The sequence below is a fragment of the Melanostigma gelatinosum genome (genome assembly GCF_949748355.1).
Source record: "Melanostigma gelatinosum genome assembly, chromosome: 6".
Classification (NCBI taxonomy): Eukaryota; Metazoa; Chordata; class Actinopteri; order Perciformes; family Zoarcidae; genus Melanostigma; species Melanostigma gelatinosum.
In genome coordinates, this window is record NC_136639.1 from 6,258,789 (window position 1) to 6,274,088 (window position 15,300).

The window sequence follows — 15,300 nt, forward strand, 5'->3', positions numbered from 1 at the left end:
TTTTCAGATTGACACTTGTGTGTTTGTCAGTGCCAACATTAATAAGACATCTTTTCACTCATACACACGCTTACTTCACTGACATTGCCCTCCTGTAACATTGGACTTGAGAAAAAAGGATCAGAGTCAATGCAGCAGAACCAGAGGTGTCTTTTATTCCACATATTCTTCCTCCTTGTCCCTCTGGAGCCACATATGGGTTTTTACAACTTCATTTCTTATGTGCAGTAGTTCTCAACAAGCCCTGTGGACAGAAAATTGGTGGTGTTGCCCTTTAAGTGAGCTCCATCTCCATTTCGGCTAACGCAACGGCTTTGATAGTGGTTTCAGGCATTGTGTATTTTTAATTTGCATGCTTACACTCACAGTGACATGTTCAGGTTAACAGCTACAGACGGTTGAAGTCATGATTCGGGTGAAAAATGACCATTTCTGACCATCTTCTGATACATTAACATGAAGAACACACAAGCGCTTGCATATATGATGAAATATCTTGATATACACGCTATTATGGCATTACAGCATGTTCACTACAAGGACAAAGTGCAAAATTGTTGCAAGCACAGTATGAACGCTTATGGGAGTGGTTGTTTTTTTTACGCTGTAAGGCACTGCTCACAAACCATAACACATTAATAACAGAAGATAAGAGAAGCAAGCAAAAAGCAAGAAATGCACTTCCTGTTTGAGAGAGGTGTGATGCGTGTCAGTTTTTTCCACAGGATGTGGGCACTGACGGTTATTAAGTGGTGGTTATTGCACTTTGTTTTTGTGAACACACGTACAGAATAGTTGCTGAGATTTTGAATTTAAAGCTTCAAATCACATTTGAAAATAATCAAAATATGTCAACAGTGTTGAAGAAGCTTTTTTAAATTTTCCGCTGTCTCACTGAAGAACTCTCCTCTGGTTCGCTATTTTCTCCCTGAGTCCTGATGAGGGAATACAAAATATACATCATTAAAAACTACAAATAAATACATTAAACTTAAAAAATATATACTTCTTTAGCGAACTCAGCACCATTCCCATAGTACTCACATTGTATTTGTTTGGTCAATGGTCCCATTTCCTGAGAATACGGCAGATCATTTCAAGTTAAAATACCACGTGCAGTACACATAAAACACACAAGAGTATCGGTTTACTGTCTGACTACCTGCTGTGTAGTCTTTCTTGGACTGACATCTCTCGTAGAGCAGAATGGCGGCGACCAGGACGATCACTTCGATCACGATGGCAATGAACGGCTTCAGGGGCTCCTGGAAGCTGATGACCTGCAGCAGGGGGGGGGGGGAGACGTGTTCAGTAAAAGTCCTGCATTCAAAACAACCTCCACTTCAAACACCCAAGTCAAGTGAAAGTACCTCAAATTGTACTCAATTGTACTTAAACACAGTAATTGGGTTCATGTACTTAGTAACTTGTAATGTCTCACCTTCAGCTGCACGTGGCTCATCGCGGTGCTGATGGCGTACACCGCACCGCAGTAATACAGGCCTCCGTCAGCCTCCGTCAGGTTGTGCACCACAAGTTTGGTCTTCCGCTCTTCGTTTTTGATCTCATAGCGAAGAGGCTCTGCAACGGCGAAGATCTGCTCCTGGATCAAATATCGAATGGGTCAGAGGCACATAAATGTGTTCACAATCTTTCAAAGTGAAAAAACTAAATAATTCAATTCAATTAATTGAAAATATTCCATCGATACAGATTGAGTTTAGACACACCTGCACAGGTGTTTTCAGGTATTTGACGCAAATCGATATGAAGGCTCAGAGCAGCTCACCCACCTTGTCTGTGCCATTTGCTTTGTACCAGTTCCAGGTGATGGGTTTCGGTTTGGTTTCCGCCATTTTACATGCAATCACCCCAGAGTCCCCCACATAGCTGACTATCGGCTTATCTCGCACCTCACCGATCTGTGGAGCTCGTGGACAACAAGGAAAAAGATCATGAGAAAAAGGGCATTGTTTGTTCTGCATGATGTAAATATTGACGTTCATTATGAAAGGAACAAGCTGATAACAACACAAATGCTGGCTGGAAAATGTAAGATTATATTTATACATATATACTGTATATACACACATATACTCATGAAAGGATGTGATCTGTACCAGCCAAAACAAACTCTATTGTTGCTTCTTCACTTCCAAACACGCATGAGTAACTCCCGAGGCTTTCTTCACTGACGATGCTGAACCTGTGAAGCAAAACATTTATTAAGTGTGAATGTTATTTTAAAAAGGTCTGTAGATAATGTGCTATAAAGTCACAGATTTGGACTGCAAGCTGATAAAAGCCAGTTTTGAGACATCCAACTTAAATTCTCAAGCTGCTGTACATTAAAACATACATTTTAGTTGTATGAAATATAAGAATGGCTATTAACTTTTATTGTACAGCATGATGCACACATGCATGAATAAAATGATCAGACAACTCAGCACACAGTGGATACGGGTATTTACCTATCAAGACAGCCAATTTATGATAAACAATGTATGATTTTAAGCTGATGGATGGAATCATGAACATGCGTACTCACACTCGTTTGAGTTTATACTGATCGCCCTCCAGTTGCACTGTGACTTGGCTGTTCTCAACTTCATCCCCATCTTTTCTCCAGAACCCAGTTATGTTTGGCAATTTGTTCTGGTTGCCTGTCCAGGTACACGCCAGTGATAGATTGACAGGATTCAACAGTTCAACTTTCTCCGTGTGACTTTCACCTGCATGAAGAGTTGAAGCACGGACACAATGGAAATTCAGAATGAACATCATGACCGGATAAAACACTCTCTGCCATTATACTAAGACTTTAAAACAGCTACCTTCAAGAGAAGCGCTCCTTTCATCTGTTGACAGGGAGGTGATGGGGACCAGTGGTGGGGGCGTCGGACCAGGTGTCTCTGACATGAAAACGAAAAATTAACACACAAACTAAAAATGTAGCACTAACCATCAGTATTCATAATAAGAAGCAAGTTCTAACTTGGGTGTTGATAAGTTGTCTGTAAGGAAAGCGGTCGTTGTTAGGATATTATTGATCATTGCTCAGGCATTGCTATGTTTGATGTTTAGAGTTGTTGTTGTCAGGGTTATGACAACAACCTTTATGAGGGTGTTTCTAGGTGTTTGCTAGGTTGCACTTGCTAAGTTTGCACTAGCAGGTTGTTAGGTTGCACTAGCAGGGTGTTAGGTTGCACTAGCTGATTGTTAGGTTGCACTAGCAGGGTGTTAGGTTGCACTCGCTGATTGTTAAGTTTGCACTAGCAGGTTGTTAGGTTGCACTAGCTGATTGTTAGGTTGCACTAGCTGGTTGTTAGGTTGCACTAGCTGGTTGTTAGGTTGCACTAGCTGGTTGTTAGGTTGCACTCGCTGATTGTTAAGTTTGCACTAGCAGGTTGTTAGGTTGCACTAGCTGATTGTTAGGTTGCACTAGCTGGTTGTTAGGTTGCACTAGCTGGTTGTTAGGTTGCACTCGCTGATTGTTAAGTTTGCACTAGCAGGTTGTTAGGTTGCACTAGCAGGGTGTTAGGTTGCACTAGCTGATTGTTAGGTTGCACTAGCTGGTTGTTAGGTTGCACTCGCTGATTGTTAGGTTGCACTAGTTGATTGTTAAGTTGCACTAGCAGGTTGTTAGGTTGCACTAGCTGATTGTTAGGTTGCACTAGCAGGGTGTTAGGTTGCACTAGTTGATTGTTAAGTTGCACTAGCTGGTTGTTAGGTTGCACTAGCTGATTGTTAGGTTGCACTAGCAGGTTGTTAGGTTGCACTAGCTGGTTGTTTGGTTGCACTAGCTGATTGTTAAGTTGCACTAGCAGGGTGTTAGGTTGCACTAGCTGGTTGTTTGGTTGCACTAGCTGATTGTTAAGTTGCACTAGCAGGGTGTTAGGTCGCACTAGCTGATTGTTAAGTTGCACTAGCAGGGTGTTAGGTTGCACTAGCTGGTTGTTTGGTTGCACTAGCTGATTGTTAAGTTGCACTAGCAGGGTGTTAGGTTGCACTAGCTGGTTGTTTGGTTGCACTAGCTGATTGTTAAGTTGCACTAGCAGGGTGTTAGGTCGCACTAGCTGATTGTTAAGTTGCACTAGCAGGGTGTTAGGTTGCACTAGCTGGTTGTTAGGTTGCACTAGCTGGTTGTTTGGTTGCACTAGCTGCTTGTTTGGTTGCACTCTGTGGTTGGTAGATTGCATTAGGTGGTTGCAATGGTAATTCTGTGTTCTTGATATGCATTAAAAATCTTCACATTGCACTTTTTATACAAAGAGGTGCAGCCCAAAGTTATTGTTGACTCAAAATGATGAAGGTAAAATATATATAAGCTAAACTAAACAAAAACAAATAAATTAATATATCTTAATGGCAGGAGAAAAAGACAAAATAAGATCAAAAAAGTTATCCTCTTTGAATTTGCAGTGGTATTATAAAAATGTGCTATTTAAACAAAATAATCTTCAAACCTTTAATCTTAACAGTAAAGGTAACTGAGTTTAGCCAAAGGCAATGGTAAATGTACGATGAGTGAACATAATGCATTCAAAATGTGATTATAAATTTGCCAGTTGAACAAACTTTTAAATAATTTTTTTTAAATCCTTTAATAGGTACATGTTCTTGGTTTTAATGTAGAGTTTCAGGGTCCTGTTACAATAAAAAATAAACATCGACTATCTGCAACTCACAATCCGAAATGTGGTGGATACAGAAGTACATGATGGTGTGGCAATCCAATGACATTCTCTCCAACTGCTCCCAAGGTTACAGATCATTTAATGGGGAAATGAGAAGGCAGAAAAAGGTTTTAACACAGCCGCACTCAGCCAAAATGAAACCCAAACTGTCATTTACTTGTATTGATGCGTCTGCAGGAGACGAGGACGAGGATCTGAAAAAGGAGCTGCTTCCAGGAGGCTGACATGATTATTGTCCCTCTGTCCTCTCTGCAGGCAGGTTTCTCACTCCTCTCTCTGCCTGCTGCATCGTCTAAAAAACACCACCCACCCCTCCTCCTCCCTCAGCTGCACAAGTGACGCAGCAATGATATCACCCTGCAGCCTGTAGAGGGCTGACTCCATCCATTATTCAATCAGACAGGGTTCATATCTCCACAATGTACTGTCCTGCACCGCTATGCATGAGCAGAACATGCTGAAATAAACACTCCTGTGCTTTGAAGCGTAATGTTTTCTCTGTGTGAATACAATGTTCTGCTATTATGTTGCTACTGTGGGAGCTTTCTTCAAGGTTCCCTATGGTGTTATGTGAGAGGACACGACCTGCCGGCCCTCATGAAAACAGCCATGAGTGGAAAACACAGCGACTGCTACCGGAGCTCATTTGCTTTTTCATACATTTGAACTTTTTTGAACATGCTCCAAAACCAAAACTTTTGTCTGAAGTCGATTTTAGATGATGAACTCTACGTAAAAGCAAGTAGATGTCAAAAGAGCCAATTTTCGAGAGCAGATTTCAACAAAAATAATTTCACATCTACTTGAGTAACTCAATGCTTCTGCTTGTGTGTATACTCCAACCCTAGAAACAACCCCCATGAGCAATATTTATCATAACACTGAGTTAAACACCCTCATGTGATTCAATACAGAGCCTGTGAATGCATGACTCAAGACTATTGAATCATGCATTCACAGGCTAAACAAGTGCACAGTTCTCTCTACATCACACATCCTCCTTCAATTAAGTTGTATTGTTCTATATTGTTTTTGTGCCATTCTCCTTTCTGTCCACATTGGTACATTTCCATTCTGTCTTTACGCTTATTTGTCAACTTCCCTTTCACCTCTTTCCTCCTCGTTTCTGAAGAAGTAGTTCCTCGAACAAATTGTCTCAGCCTGACGGGAATAAATACTGCGTGAAAATAAGGGTGGAGCCATTTCTTTTGCTCATGCTGCATCCTGCAGGGTTTGACACAGACACGTAATGTGGTTTCTTATGATAGAAGATTAATTCTGCCACATTGTCTCATGGAGAAATGAATCCATAGTAGGACTGAGCAGCACATTTTGTCTGTGCCTACCGGCCCATTGAGGTTCTCATAGTGACCTTCTCACATGTTACAAATGCTGAACTCAAACCTCAGGAATAAGGTCAATCAAGTGTGCAGTGGACAATCCAGAAGCAGCTTCATGAACTTGTCGGGGATAATAAAGTGAACGGTGCCTTTAATTCCCAGCACGAAAATCACCGAGTGGAACTCTTTTGGAAGGTTTCACAGTTCACCGAGGAGCAGATTGAGACTAAACAAGGCTGTAAGAGGAGCCGCTGACATTAGAGCAGGAGAGGCAGCTGGTGGAGGTAAGTCATCACAGAGAGGCCTTCTACTGACATCCTGAGGGGGATAAGACAGAAGAACGATAACGGTGTGGAAAGTGGCTTGAGGTTTTTAATCTGAAGGATTGTTTTTAACGATCACTTTCTCTCCTCTGGTTAATTATATTACAAAACGTCTTTGATATTTCCCCCGACTACAAATCATTTTTTAGACTAGTTACATGAACAGATGTTGCTATGTGTAGATCCCTTCAGCCCTTATCTTGATCTTTAATGCCACTTCCATCTGTCCACATTTCGCTCATATTCTTAAACAAACATCTGTAAGAGGTACAATTCCAGCTGTGAAAAGACATGTCTGATCTTGACAGTTACCATCCAGTATCTTTGCGCTTCCTCAGATAAATATTGGCAGATCGACACCTCAATTATCCACGTTTACTCAAGCACACTTTTTCAGTCTTCCTAACATGTATTTACACTGTTCTTTAAAACTTTTGTATAAAGGTCAGTGTACGGCTTCTCGTTAATAACTGGATGAATATAATATTTTAAAAAATGGTATTAAGTCACAACATGTCACAGAAAGAGCAGCAGTATTCCAGATACAACGTTAGACCTTGAAAGCTTTCACTGCTGCTGAAGCTGCAGACTGTTGATGAACACAGTCTGCAGCTCGTGGATGTCGTCGGTGGTCTCTATTGGGGTGCTGAGCCTCCCCGGCGAGCTCGAAAGCCCACCAGCCGAGTCGTACGCAGGCTCACAGCGAGATTGGCCGACGTTGTCGTAGAAGGAATCCCCACAGCCTCCTGCTGCTCCCTGGTGCTCATAGACGTCCAGGTAGTGGTGTTGCGGGGACAGGCGGTTGTAGTCCTGGGCCTGGTGCGACTTGAGGTGGAGGTGGTGTTCGGGCCCGGGGCTGTGGCAGGGGCTGTGGGACGGGCTGTGGGGCATCATGCAGGTCTGCAGGCAGCTATTTCGCCGCACGCCCCGGTTCAGGTCCAGTCGGGCGATCAGTGGCTTGCCGATGTTGATGCTTTTGGTCCAGTGGACGGATTCGTCATCCATGGCGGTGAAGGTGCCCTGGAGGCACACGGTGAAGACCAGCTCCTCCTGTTGGAGGTGGGGTTAGAGGAGAAACAGTGTTAAGAAATTCAATGTGTAACTTCACAAAATACTTTCAGGATGGACACGTGTTCTCGGAACACGAATGAAGGAATGAGAAGTAAAATATTGCCTAAAACGTTTTTATCCACAGTAGCAGCGTGGTTCTTTTTTGTGAAAGAATTGTGAATTTGTGAAATTTCGTACAGACGTTCATGGAGCCCAGAGCATGAAACTGAAAAATACCAAAATAGCTGTTGTTCCGTTTATAAAGAGGTTAGGCTAAACACAGTATTTAATGCCAGAAGGCCTTGTTGAGTTTTTACCCTGAGCTTCTGCAGTGCGCTGACTCTGGTGTAGAGGCAGTGCTGCGGCAGGTTGCTGGACAGAAGGTAGATCCCCGTCTCCTCTGGAGTCTCTCTGTTCATCTCTTTAGGATCAACATCAAGGTCCTGCAGTGAGGAAAAGAAGCAGGTGGCCGATTACAGTTTGCACAAACTCACAAACATATGTGCACACGCCCAGGTATTTTGTGTTCCCTCAAGTCTGAAGGGAAAAAGTAAATTCGAATCAATTTCCCTACAAGGTTCCTGTTAGATTGGTAGGACAGATGAGAAATTGCCTGCTTAATAACCAGTGTTCATGACAACATATTAACCTGTGAGAAGTCGGTGACGTGAGCCTGGCAGAAGGACATGTCCTCTGGCTTCTTAACGATGTGGGTGTAAATGACGAGCACGTTGGAGAACTCCGCAGCGAAGCCCAACTTGATCTGAGCCCCGCAGTCAAAGTTCAGACACATACTCTCAGGGAGCTCTGGAATAACAAAGGAAAAACATTTCAAGTTCTACGATTGATTTAAAAAACATCAGCTGTTCGTCATGCTCCATTCAAAAGCTCTCATGTCGTGTCATTTTAAATAGGCTTTTTTTTGTAACAGGGTTCTAAGGAATAACTTTATATTTATTGATTTATCATAAGAAACATCCACTTTGTGTGTGTTTGTTTAACTTTTTGTCTTGTGTTTGCCTGCACATCCAGTAGAGGCGCTGCATAGAATATTTTCTGAAATCATTAGCTCAGAAATGGTGAGTTACTTCTAAACTTGCTTGTTAATTTGCACAAAAAGTCACAAAAGGAAAAATAAAAGTCCTTGAATCTTAAAATCTTGTACAGCAGCACTTCCCAGCCTGAGGGTCGTGGTCCCCCAACCTGCCTCAAGATAAATCATATCGACGATTTCAGGAATACGATAGAAAATAAAACAGGAAATGTCTATTTTTCTGACTTTTCTCAACATTTTCTTGTGAAACGCTGGAGCTCTCAAAATAAATAATCTGAGAAGGAAAAATAAGTATTTGGTTGAACTGTTTGTTCATAACTGAAGCCATAACCTGTGATAATAAGAGGGTCACATTACTGAATTCAATGGGGTCACAAGCCAAAAAGTCTATCTGGTTGGAATGATCAAAAAAAAAAAACACGAGAAGAAATGCTATTTTCCTTCCTGGCTTCTCCATAAACAAATATTTATTGGCTGATCATGCTGTCATCCGGTGTTTGTCACTCGTGTGCTGTTGTCTTGGGAAGCCCTCCATGTGTGCAGGTGTGTATAACAGAGGGAGCACTGTGTGTTTAATCAGCATCGACCAAAGTCAACATTTGACTGAGCGTGCAATACAGAGCTGCAGTGAGCTAATGGGGGCTTCCCAGCACAGAGACAACACGTGCTAAACAAACATTTAAAAAGTCAAGTTTGCGTTGTCTACTCACCGTGAGCCTTTGCCCACTGGAGGCTGTGAGCGTGAGCGAGATCGGCGCTGTCGCCGGGCAGGATAGGATCGGTCAGCGCTCTCCTCTCTGACAGACTACTGCGGATCTCCAGAGCCTGCTTGCCCTTCGTAGCGTCAAACTGACCCATGTCTGGACACGAAAAAGTATAAATCATATGTTCAACAACAGCCTGTGTTGACTGTATCACCTCCACAACATATTAAAAGCTCCTTTACATGAGTTGAAGCATTTAAGCATTTAACCTATTTTAGTCTTCTATTGAAAAACGAACTGAAACAATTCCTGTGGCAAACACACTTATCTGTAACACGATCAACTTCATAAACTGCAAAATGGTCTTTTAAATTTGTCACGGTAACCTAATAATCTACTCAGTCACATTTGAATTTGAAGAAATCAAGACTACAGTAAATAATCGTAATTTTGCACACGTGACATATATCGTTATCTGCATCAGTCTTTCTCTCAGGGCCACGTGTGTCGTCATCTCTTGCGCTTCTCTTCCTCTCTCACCCTCAGCGACTCTGTCCAGCACCACGGTGATCTTCTCATCGTCTAGGAGACGATTCTTCAAGAACTTGACAAACACACCGTTGGTGAAGCCGCTGGAGCTCAGCTCGAAGGCCTCGGCATCCTGGCACCTGAGCAGCCAGAAATCGAAGAACGAAACATTTTAGATGCTCTTGAAAACAAAACAAAAAAAGCGCGACATTCATTTTAGACGATTCAAACGTACGTCGCGTATCCAAAGACGATGTTTGCCGTCACCCTCAGGACAATGTTTGGAGCGCTGTCATCATGAATATTCCTGGAAAGATAAAAAAAAGATACAAACCAAGGCGATAAATAAATACTGGAGAGAATAACAAACACTCTTCCACCTACATGTAGTCTTAACTTCTCTATGTAACATTTTAAACGTAATAAACTCACAGGAATGACCCACTGACTCACCTCTTCCTGCACATGTCCAGCAGGAAAACATTGAGGCCCGTCTCCTTCTCCTGCATCAGTTTCAGGATGCTCTGCACACATAAACAGTTGGCCGACCGGTACGGGTTTGGTGCGTCTACCGGCACCATGAAGCTGTTGCCGTAGTTCTCATATCCGTGACCAGCGTAGTACAGCAGACCTAAAGGAGGTGAAGTGAGCATTTCAATCGACCAACAACACAATTCATGTGAACATTTCTGGTCCTAGCGCAATCTAGACCCATCCTCGGGTATGTCACGGTCTCAACGCACCATAGACTCCCTTGTGAAGCAGCAACAGGAACTCCTCGACAGCGTTTCTCATCTCCGACTCCGTGAGGTCGAGCAGCGACACCACCTGGAAGTTCATCTGCCGCAGCAGGTTGGCGAGGTCGTACACGTCCACCATGGGAGCTTTGAGCTGCGGGTGGTTTTGGTAAGACAGGTTGCCGATCAGCAGGGCCACTTTGTCGGTTGCTGTGAGGGGAGAGAAGCGTACTGTTACACTGTGGGAGGGGGCAACAACTCATGTCTCTGAGAAGAAGATGTTGATTCAACTCTGTTGGTATTTGTTAGAGGGTTAATTATCTGGTGTCGTTGGATTTTATTCTGCTGTAAATTGTTTTTTTTTGTTCACGTTTAGCTGCGGACATCAAATATCAGAGAAAGCTATCACATCTTTATTTTGGTGTTCATGTTGAGAGAGGAACCGACGGCAGATCAGAACAAAGACCGCGATCGTATCGGACACAACAGCGACACAGTTGATGTATACTGTGGAGAAACTGGATCAGACATATCAATTACTAAACTACAGCAGAGAACACGGTGATCACATTTTAACACATTTTTCGCCAACTCTTGCACAAACATGTGATAAAAGACACTCACCATGAAGTTGATCTGGGACATTGTTCAGGAAAAAGTCACTGGATCCTAAAATTGCAATGTCAAAATAAAAAGAGCATATCATGGCAAGTTCTGTGTGAGAGAAATGGATAAGTATAATTACTTGATGAGTGTGATGACTCTTACCTCCTCCAATGGCGTAAACATCATCTAGAAATCAGTAAGACAAACATGTTACCATCACATAAGATGAGCATGGTTACGTCTACGTTGGAAAGACATTGTATCAATTCAGGAAAGAAGGATTAGTCAAAGAGAAGGTTGGCGTCACAGTCATGCAATTGAATCAACTCATTATTATGTTTAATCTAGAGATTAAAGGTGGTGTTATTCTGTGGTTTTCTTATTGTCAACAAATCCCATTAATACGACAAAACCAACAGTTCGTTCATCCGTCTCTCAACACTGTCCACGAGTTCCTCCTCAACACATTGAACCGTTCTTCAAACAAACAGTACTCCAGGATTACGTTAGAGGATCACTTCATTGTTGGTTTTTGTGTTTTCGTTTGTTGACAATAAGGCAAATGTAGAAGACAGACTTGAAATTAACGACATAAAGTCAAAACAAAATGCAGGCACGTGAGACCTCGAGATCGACCCCTTCATGCTGGTTCGTGTTTATGTGACAATAACCCGGATCATGACCCACATGCAGTTAAAGGAGCTGTGATTAAAATGTGCATGCATGCTTATTGTTACGCTATCCCCATTTTAATACACCATGCGCCAGTTCCACTCTACCTTCAGAGCACTCCATTGCCACTGAAATCTGGACAGATATCCTCGGTGCTTTCAGTCAAGAGCAGAGCAAATAATCACTCGTAAAACATGACAACACGAGAGCTGGTTTTGCTGGACTGTAATCACGCCACAAACTCAATGTACTGAAGTGTGACATACCGATCGCGACGTCGACTTCTTTGGTCCACATTCTCTCAGTGCTGCTGCTGATCTCGCAGCGATACCTGCCGTGGTGATCCTCCATCGAGTGAGGAATCTGAAGCGCGCGCGCACACACACACACACACACACACAAAGAAAAGTCTGATGCTCGTGTCTTGTAACGTCTGACGACTAGAAGCTCCAAACAAGAAGCAAGAGGTAGAGTTTTGGAAACAGTAACAGCTTTGTTTCTCCTCACCATGTGTTTCCTCTTTGTGGCGTTGGGTACCGGGACTCCGTTCCTGTGCCACTGGTACCGAGGGATCGGCCGTCCCACGGCGCCACACTCCACCTGCAGGGTTTCCCCAACATGCAGCCGCTGGGACTGAGGCTGGATCACCAACTTCAGCCGACCCTCCAAGGAATGATAACTCTGCCCTGGTAGTGGAAGGAGAGGAGTCATCATTACTATATTATCTCTTATATTCTCAACGGCAAAAGCACTGGAGTCAGGGGTTCAATTCCCACAGGAGTCACTTGTCCTGTCCTTCGACGAATAAATACGTAAAACAACAAATGCATTTCTGAAACATCGCACACGGAGCAGAAGGTAAGATTTAAACACCTGCAAAATCTTACCGCACGACCCGGTGACATTCAGGACGTCCACTTGAACCCACTGGCTGAACTCAAAACTATCTCCACAGTTGACCCTGCAGATGTAAAAGCCAGCGTCCTGCAGACAGACTGGACTCATCACCAGGTCTGAGGAGAAGCTGTTCGGCACCTGAGGTGGTGAAAATGTAAATCACATTTACCAACATGCAAAGTGTAACACTATCACAGTCCTATAAGAGAAACAGCGGCCCCCGTGTGAAGACTGAAATCTAGTGTCAGGTGGATGAGAGTCAGACATGTTTTGAAGGCCAGAGTTTATGCATCTAACACACGTCTTTACACTGCAGTAAAATGCAGGTGAACGTCTTGGAAAGACAAAATAGTCTTTATTGATCTTTTCTAATATTTAGGTTATTTTGGGGAACAGAATATCATGTTTTTATACAGATGCTAAATGGAGTCATGTGCAGCCATTGTTTGAGTTTCTGACCTAGAAAAATAGAAAAGTAGTGATGAAGAAGCGTTTCAAGCCCAGACTTGTAAAGCTGGCATATTAACTGCAGTTTGTTTCACCTGGAAATTTCTTTCGAGTCCTGAAGCAATACTGTTTTGGTGAATTCATTCCAGAGAAACCGATGCACAGCGATACAACTTTAACACAAACATATGAAGAATGAAGAAGGGATGACGCAAAAAAATAGTGATCGCATCTTACTTACGATAACATCTCATATCAGCATGACCGCGACAAATAAACAAACGCAGCGGTTTATCACAAACAACTTTCTTTAAAGTCGGAAGTGTGTGAATGCGGAGGAGTCGTAGCTCACCTCTTCATTGGTCTTGAACCACTGGTACTGTACCAGAGACTTGCCCACAGCGTGGCAGCTCAGCCGAAGATTGTGTCCAGATATAAGAGCCACGGACTGGGGCTGGATGAGGATCTGCAGGGCTGTGCGTTTAGGGGAATTGTCACACTGGTTTTAAACTGACTATGGACTGAATGGCAACATACTGTTAGTGTCCACACCATGACGTGAGTCATACATTCCATATTTTGGGATATGTGAGAACACGATGACAAGCATGGGTGCATATTTACTGTACCTGATGGTTTCATGCACTGCAGGGCCTCCGAGTTGCCCAGAGTTTGAAGGTAGTCCACCAGGTGACCCGTGGTGCAGCCTCGATCTCCCATCAGCCTCAGCAGCGTGCGGCTCGGGCTTCCCTCCAGCTCCAGCACCTTCAGAGAGCACATCTCCATGTCGTCTGGGCTGCAGAACGATGCAGGACATTGACGTCATATTTCACACATCAGATTCAACTTTTTTTGGGGCCAAGGATTTGCCTCAGGTTGTCGGTGGCTCACAATATATTTATGTGCATTTAGGGGAAGATAATCAAGACATAAACATATCGTCCTTATAAACAGGCAAGAGCTGGGCAGAAAATAAACAGTATCTCGGTGATATCATGATGATGGCTTTATGGGTTTAAGTGCTTTTAAATTTTTTTATCTCATAATCCTGACTGTAGATACAATTATGATCACAAAATAAACAATAGGGTATTAGCTCCAGCACACAAATTCACAACACAGGACTGAAGAGTAACGGCAGAAAATGACTAAATCTATATAATATTTCCTGATGTTATTAAAAAGGCTTGTTTATATTTGTACACACATCTTTTTTGATGTATTTTTGTTCTTGTGTGAAGTTATTTCACTCAACAGACATAGCTCTATTACAACAATTGCATCACTCATTCATCTGTCCTACACATCAATTAGATGCAAATAGCATACACGTTTGATTGTTGTTATTATATTATTATTATTATCGCATTTTCTTTGTAGAAAGGACATTGTGTTGTGATAATCTATTATAACATCCTTCCTGAGAGAGAATATATCTTAGAAATAGCTATTTCATTTCAAAGGCTGCAGACACCATCCAGCATGTTGCCATTGAGTGCATCACTTTATTCACCAAACTAAAGTACAGTTACTCCTGGACTCAGACACACTATATTGTTTTAACAACAATAACATTGTGATTTCATACAGTTTACAGTCTGACTTCTCAACGTCAGCCTACCTGACTTTAAACCGTCTGTCGTTGCCGACCAGCTCTCCTAGTTTTCGCCATCCTTTATTGCTGGATTTGTCCAGCACCTCACAGAGCTTCTTCACAAGCGGCTCCCTCAACAGGTTGATCTTCGTGGACCGGTCCAAAGAATCCGACATGGCGGCCAGCAAGAAGAGTTGACCATCAACGCGTTTCTCTCAGACTACAGTCACTGGTTTTACACTTGACAACATTTCCCTTCAACACAAAAAGTCTACTTCCTGGAAGAAATTGTGAAAGTGATACGGATACAGATACGCCTACTACACAGACTTGGTTTCTCCCACCCCGCACGTAACTGTGGGCTGCCTCTGTCAAAGGCTGTATATGCGTCAAGATAAGCACCCGTAAGTAAACGTTATTTTTAAATACAAATTGTATCGTCATTTGCAGGTTTTCTAGAAATGCTCCACAACTGAACCTTACTGTTGAGAATTCAAAGTTTAAGATACATTTCACTGTTCAATTGTTTACATTCCTTCAATACTTTACACAATGTTCAGATGAGGGGAAACGTATTCAAATAAATAACTGTAAATAACAGTAGGCAACGACGTCTTGGCGCATTGCATTCTGGGTAGTGGTCACCTT

General features: G+C 42.7%; 2 protein-coding genes across 4 annotated transcripts; both read right to left on the minus strand.

The window, feature by feature from the left end:
• Nucleotides 1-183: 183 nt before the first annotated feature.
• Nucleotides 184-4,962, minus strand: emb (embigin). 2 transcript variants are annotated; one of them, XM_079270287.1, is made up of 9 exons: nucleotides 4,858-4,962; nucleotides 2,838-2,915; nucleotides 2,552-2,735; nucleotides 2,121-2,206; nucleotides 1,794-1,930; nucleotides 1,442-1,597; nucleotides 1,163-1,280; nucleotides 1,045-1,075; nucleotides 184-935 (listed from the first exon to the last, which is right to left on the minus strand). In XM_079270287.1, the coding sequence occupies exons 1-9, from the start codon at nucleotides 4,925-4,927 to the stop codon at nucleotides 875-877; spliced, it is 921 nt and encodes a 306-aa protein (XP_079126413.1). In that variant the 5' UTR covers nucleotides 4,928-4,962; the 3' UTR covers nucleotides 184-874. The 2 variants fall into 2 exon arrangements, with proteins under 2 accessions (XP_079126413.1, XP_079126412.1); XM_079270286.1 differs by having other exon boundaries at nucleotides 1,442-1,603.
• A 1,345-nt stretch (nucleotides 4,963-6,307) lies between these two features.
• On the minus strand, nucleotides 6,308-14,902 carry malt1 (MALT paracaspase 1). 2 transcript variants are annotated; one of them, XM_079270464.1, is made up of 17 exons: nucleotides 14,680-14,902; nucleotides 13,688-13,854; nucleotides 13,411-13,532; nucleotides 12,602-12,749; nucleotides 12,222-12,400; nucleotides 11,981-12,077; nucleotides 11,822-11,869; nucleotides 11,205-11,228; nucleotides 11,061-11,105; nucleotides 10,443-10,646; nucleotides 10,153-10,330; nucleotides 9,935-10,006; nucleotides 9,712-9,839; nucleotides 9,178-9,327; nucleotides 8,063-8,220; nucleotides 7,731-7,856; nucleotides 6,308-7,413 (listed from the first exon to the last, which is right to left on the minus strand). In XM_079270464.1, the coding sequence occupies exons 1-17, from the start codon at nucleotides 14,826-14,828 to the stop codon at nucleotides 6,931-6,933; spliced, it is 2,478 nt and encodes an 825-aa protein (XP_079126590.1). In that variant the 5' UTR covers nucleotides 14,829-14,902; the 3' UTR covers nucleotides 6,308-6,930. The 2 variants fall into 2 exon arrangements, with proteins under 2 accessions (XP_079126590.1, XP_079126591.1); XM_079270465.1 differs by lacking the exon at nucleotides 11,822-11,869.
• Between the last annotated feature and the right edge of the window lie 398 nt (nucleotides 14,903-15,300).